Source organism: Calliopsis andreniformis, chromosome 12, assembly GCF_051401765.1.
Source record: "Calliopsis andreniformis isolate RMS-2024a chromosome 12, iyCalAndr_principal, whole genome shotgun sequence".
In the NCBI taxonomy this organism is placed as follows: Eukaryota; Metazoa; Arthropoda; class Insecta; order Hymenoptera; family Andrenidae; genus Calliopsis; species Calliopsis andreniformis.
The window spans coordinates 18,232,711-18,238,710 of NC_135073.1; the positions used below are offsets into that span (position 1 = coordinate 18,232,711).

Consider the following 6,000-nt stretch of genomic DNA (forward strand, 5'->3'; position numbering starts at 1 on the left):
TGCAGCGTTTTTAGCAGAACGAACTAATCGAAGGAGCAATTAAAACCGAGCAATTTTCCCTTGTTATGCGTTAGATTGCGGTCTGGTGGCTCACCGAACGTGCTCGGCGACTGGTCTACCCGCGAACTGCGTCAACTCGGAGCACTGTGATCATAGATTTACGCCAGGTAAGCTCAGTTTCTCAGTGGCATTGATACGGTGCGAGCACCGCGTGCCCGTTTACCTCTTCGCTACGTTAATGAATGGAACACGGAAACAATTTGAAAATTCAGACGTCTTTTAATCGACTATCCCGGGATTGCATCAGAAACGTGTTCGCTGATGCTGAAATTGCTTCGCAATCGTACTCGATTATGAAGTTTGCCGGCAAGGACACGTTCGCCGTGCTGCGCGCTACTTGTCGCTCTAATATCTGAATAACTAAATATTCATAGCTGTCTTTCGATCGGAATCGTTTGTTCTCTTGCTCGCGGGGGGCAGGAAGAAGGAAGGGGAGAAGCGATTTTGTCGATCGGTTTCTTCTATACTCGTCGAACGAGAGAGATCGTTGTGGCGGCGAAACACGACGCCTACGGGCTGTAAACTCGCCGCGTGCGCGCGCGAAGGTAGACGGTTTTCCAAGAAACTGCGTGGCTACTCTTGGAACCGCCGTCTATCGAGTAGACGCAGCTACGATCGGAACCCATTCACTGGGAGAAGGCTATCGAACCGAAGTCTAGAAACACTTTACGAAACCATATCTATTTCAGTCCCTAGGCTTCGGCGAGTCGTTCGAACGACTCTGTTCACCTCTCGCTCAAACCGACCACTTCTTATTACCTTGAGGAATGACCACGAATTCGCTATAGGCGCCAACTATTCGTCACGAAAGCGAGTAGCGGCGAGGAACCGAGAGCCACAATGTGAGGCATGACTAATTAAAGCAACACGCTCCGAGGTTTTCTCTTTGTCAGAACTTCCTTTCCACGACGGTGGCTCGTACTGTGGTAATATATTCCAGGCTCGTGGCTCGCGAGCAGCTTCATTTTAACTTCGCGCTCGCCTCGATGACGGAACAACGCACACAGAGCACGTCCGCGCGCGTAGAATCGCGGACACGGCGCCAATGGTCAGGGCCGTCGCGGCCACGTACTCTCGCGTTGTTTATGGAATTCGTCCGAATGGAAGATGGTCGCTATAAACCTGGCCGTTTCGTTAGAGTCCTGCCGAGGTTCGAAGCCCGCGCTGCTGAGACGAAACCCTGACGATTCGACGATCCCGCGCGGTGCCTCCCCCCTCACCGACAATAAAACCGTTTATCCATCTACTACTCGTAAAATTGGAACGTCCTCGTTTCGAATCCTACGAGGTGAAGTTCGTTCCTCTGGCTCGGTGACATCGCCGTTTCGTTCGAGCTATACGCGCGCAGTCGATTGTACGTCTGTGACGAATATCGAGTTTTCGTCCTGACCTCCATCGAACGACGCCGCGTTACGGCTCACGCGTCTGCAGTATTGCCGGTCCCGCGCGTTTTAATTCGGACTTTTTGCTTCGTCCCTCTCGCCTCGAGCCAGCAGAAGATACGGTCATGAAGAAACAAGACGTCGCTGTCGCGGCCGTAAAAATAAATTTCTTTCTCCTTCCCCCGTTACCCTCAGCCCCTCCTCCGCCCCCGCCCCCGCCCCGCCCCGCCTCCGCCTACCTCACCTTCCCCCTTCCTTCCACTCTTCCTCCTCTTTCTCCCCCGCCCCAGGCCTCTTCGTCTCTCCTCGTTTCTTGGTCTCCTTCTTATAATGCATGCGTACACGCCTTTGATTGTACAAGTGGCGTATGCGGTATTCACGACAAGTTGCTTCAAGTCGTGCAGCTCGCTCGAAAATATGCTCGCGTCGCACTGCTTGCATATTTTCGCGCGTCCGTCAGTTGTGACAGAGACGTTAGAAAAATGTAACGAGAGAGTATAGAGAGCTGCCTGCTGGGCTTTCTTGCACGAGCGCAGGGTGATTAAAATGCGTACAGTGAACCGTACGTGTAACCCAGGAAGTAGATTACTGTGACGAATCTTTGGTAGGGGATCAGCTTTTAGTGGGAAAGAGTGTAGGTAAAAAATTTGTCTCGATTCTGGTCAGAGTCGGAGTAAAGCCTCCTGTCTCAGGGCGAGTCGTAGCAGTTACGCAACTGCATAAAATGTGTGCAAGAATTTTTCCCCGCGACCCTGCTGTTTTCGTCCAGCCTCCGCTGGAACAAAAAGGAATCGTCTCTCTGGAATAGGCGTTCCCTCTGGCTGTTGTTCCCTCTTGCCCTCCGCCAGAGAAACGTTCTTTACGATTTTACGTCGGTCGTCTCTCGTCGAGAGCGTCTGGAATGTGTCTGCGAGATGTCAGGCATTTTTTCTTCCCAGCACGTCCATAAAAACCGACGAATCTCTTGCAGATGTCCGCGGTGTTCTCCCCCTTCGAAGCCTCCTCGCGCGCTCGTCCGCCGACGAACGCTAATTTACACAGCTAATTAATTTCGCCTCGCGATCATTTCCCCGGTCGCGCGGGTCAACGACTCGCAGATGCACCCGTGTTTCGCGTGCACCTGTTCGCCGTGCGCGCACTCTTTTCTCCTCGGCTCTTTTCTTTCATCGGCTCGTTACTTGCGACTCGATTGCTCCTCGTTCGGTTCGAGGAGATCGCGCGAGACCACGAACAAATGAAAGTTTTATTCACGAGCGCTAGTTGTAAAATTCTCACGCGCGCTCGCTGCAACTACTCGAAAGAAGCGGCGGATTCCTTAGGCTGTTAGAGGTCGTGGCAATAAATAGAACAGTGAAAGGTAGAACTCCGTGGCTCTTTTTTTTCCCTCAAACTCGTCGGGATACGATTCTATGGTGCTACGAAGTTATGGCCGAGCAATTTTTTAAACGCAAGTTGCCATGCTCGCTCTCTCCGTAAAGGCCAAACGGGAAACAGCGAAAAGTAACCTCCTTTCTTCTATCCTCGCCCTCGAAATTCGTGCTTCGACGTGGTTCAACCGTGACTCGAGAGATTTTCTTCGCCTTTTGCAGTATTCGGTCTCGGTCTCTGCTCGCAATTCGACGTCTCCACGCGCGGAGCACCGATTCTGGTGGAACGATGCACTCGCGCCTTGGAGGAGAAGGCCTTCGCGGATACAACATTGGATCTCTACAAAGTCTACCATAGTAGTCCTCCTAACGAGCAGACATTGGAATTACGGCAAAAGTTGAACGAAGGTAAATCAGTTTCCACCCTCGAACTGATGATTTTTGCGAGAATGTTCGTTCATGCGCTTCATATCTGTTTTCTCAGATCCCTGCAAAGTTGATTTAAGCCCATATACCCCTCAATGCATCGCAAGTGTTTTAAAGAGGTTCCTGCGAGAGTTGCCAGATCCTGTGATCCCCGTACAGTTTTACGACAGGTTCATAGAAGCGTCAAGTGAGTACAGAATGGGCTTTGTATGAAATTGACATGTTAATATCAAATTATTATATTCCTGTTCGTTTCCAGATATAAGAAGCGACGAGCAGTGTGCCTCACGTTTGGTACAGCTCGTCGACGAACTTCCAGATCATCATCGTAGCACGTTGTATCACTTAATGGCTCATTTTTGTCGGATTTGTCAGCTACAACACGCGAGGGGTTACATGGAGCCTCCTACCCTTCTTACGCAAGTCATGTGTCATATTTTCCTTAGGCCACCTTGGGAGCGGATCATGTAAGTTTCTAACACGAGACTAGTAACACTTATTATATCGATCCATGGAAATGATTTTTTTCGTTTATTCTACAGACAAATCGTTCATAATATCGAGGCGCATATACGAATAATGGAGATATTGTTACTGCACGGTGATTGGAACGAGAGATTGCCACAATTTGCAAGTCCTCCACAGTTACCTCCCAGAAAGGTTTCGAGGCCACAGTTTCCGGTGCTAGATCCGTTCCCCGTTCATGACGAGGACGGCTCTATGGACCGATCCACACAATGTACGGAAAACAAGGACCAACAACAACAACAACAACAACAACAACAACAGCAACAGCATAGGTAAATAGTTTATTCTTGCATGCCACTGAATATTAATGGCATATTTACTATTTACTATTGTTCTGCAGGCCACGTACGCTCCAAGAAGCTGAATGGTATTGGGGAGATATTACTAGGGACGAAGTGAATGAGAAAATGATCGATACCCCAGATGGTACCTTCTTGGTTCGCGATGCATCTTCTAAGGGCGGCGAGTACACGTTAACATTGCGTAAAGGTGGGACCAACAAGCTTATCAAGATTTGTCAGCGGAACGGAAAATATGGCTTCTCGGAACCGTATAACTTTCATTCAGTGATCGATTTGGTGGAGCATTATAGAAATTGTTCCCTGGCACAGTATAATTCAACACTAGATATTAAATTGCTGTATCCTGTGTCCCGATTTCAACAGGTAATTATTATAATATTAGCGATTCAATTTTTTTGTGATATGGGTTTTCTTTATTCCTATATTTTGCTGAATAGGACGACGAAATTGCAAGCACTACCGACATGGCAAACGTTGTCCAAAAATATATTGAACTAGATAAGGAGATCAACAATGCATTAGTACAGTACAAAAATTTGTCGGAATTATATAACAAGACGTCCCTAGAAGTGCAGTTGAAGCGACAGGCATTAGAAGCTTTCGGAGAAGCCATTAAAATGTTCGAAGATCAAATGAAATTGCAAGAAAAGTTCCACAAAGAAGCTCAACCACATGAAATATCAACGTAAGTGTTTCTATTGACGAGCATGTGTACGTAGTTTCACAGTGTAATCCAAATTTTCATACTTATAGTTTAACCGATAATGCTGAGTTGTTGAAACGAAGACTGAAATCCTTAGACGATAGTAAAGAAGAGTTGGATCGTAGCTTAAAAGAACAAATCGCATACAACAGGACTCTCGAAAGAGAAATGCACAAGTTGAAACCAGAACTGCTACAACTAGTACGGCAGAGAGACAAGCATTTCTTGTGCGTACCTAAATTAATAACACTTTATAAATATATTTTCTAGCTAGGACTGTGGTTCACGAGGTCTTCATCATTATGTTTTAGGTGGTTAAAGAAGAATGGCATCAAGCAACACAAAATAAACCAGCTTTTAATGAATCACTCGCAGTCCAATCCTGTATTAGGCGATTCAGGTTATGGGGATCTTCAAGAAGTCGATCTTGAGGCCCATTACGACGAGAAGGCGTGGCTTTATCTCGACTGTTCTCGATCCGAGGCTGATCGTATTCTCGCTGATCGGCCAGATGGTACTTTCCTCGTCAGGACCTCAAGAACTGGGCAGTATGCGCTTTCGATAATGTAAGTTTTATTCATCAGTGTCACATCGGTGCTCGTACATAAAATAAAACCATTTATTCGGTTGTTACAGGTGTAATGGTACAGTGAATCATTGCATAATATATGGTACTGAGCGTGGTTTTGGATTCGCTGAACCATACAATATTCATAAGAGTTTGAAACACCTGGTGCTACATTATGCTCAGAATTCCCTCGAAGAACACAATGAGAGTTTGTACACGACTCTGGCTTATCCAGTTTTCGCTTCACCCGCGGCATTGGCGCAGCTACAGGCGCAACAGATGCAGTTGCAAATGCTGATGCACGCGCAAAATCAACTGCAGTTCGCGCGTCCTCACGAAAATCAACATTACCTGCCGCATACGTAATGTTCGCGTGTCCATCGATTAATGTGGCCAACTTGAAAACGTATTCGCAGTACCATGTACGCGTTATTGCAGCGATCACAATGATATGATAGCATTTCTTCGATAGGAACTAACGCGATCGGACGTTCCACTTTTATAACGAGGACTTGAAACTTTCTTAACGAAGTACGGTGGTATTGATAAGATTTGTTATTGTAGTTTGTGAAGATTACTGCGTTGGTAGCGGTCGTGGTAATAATCTTGAGAGACTATAGTAATAGGATAATTATTTGTGTATGTTACCGGGGCGCAGTAACAA

General features: G+C 47.0%; 1 protein-coding gene across 2 annotated transcripts in view; it reads left to right on the forward strand.

Annotated features, from left to right (window-relative positions):
* Window positions 1-5,798, forward strand: part of Pi3k21b (phosphatidylinositol 3-kinase regulatory subunit alpha) — a 24,408-nt gene extending 18,610 nt beyond the window's left edge. For both annotated transcript variants that reach the window (XM_076389442.1, XM_076389441.1), the window contains 10 exons: window positions 75-167; window positions 3,032-3,217; window positions 3,294-3,422; window positions 3,495-3,702; window positions 3,778-4,035; window positions 4,104-4,428; window positions 4,503-4,750; window positions 4,819-4,995; window positions 5,080-5,334; window positions 5,405-5,798. In XM_076389442.1, coding sequence (XP_076245557.1) covers window positions 75-167; window positions 3,032-3,217; window positions 3,294-3,422; window positions 3,495-3,702; window positions 3,778-4,035; window positions 4,104-4,428; window positions 4,503-4,750; window positions 4,819-4,995; window positions 5,080-5,334; window positions 5,405-5,702 — 2,177 coding nt within the window. In that variant the 3' untranslated portion in view covers window positions 5,703-5,798. The remainder of the gene's footprint in view (window positions 1-74; window positions 168-3,031; window positions 3,218-3,293; window positions 3,423-3,494; window positions 3,703-3,777; window positions 4,036-4,103; window positions 4,429-4,502; window positions 4,751-4,818; window positions 4,996-5,079; window positions 5,335-5,404) is intronic.
* Window positions 5,799-6,000: the final 202 nt, after the last annotated feature.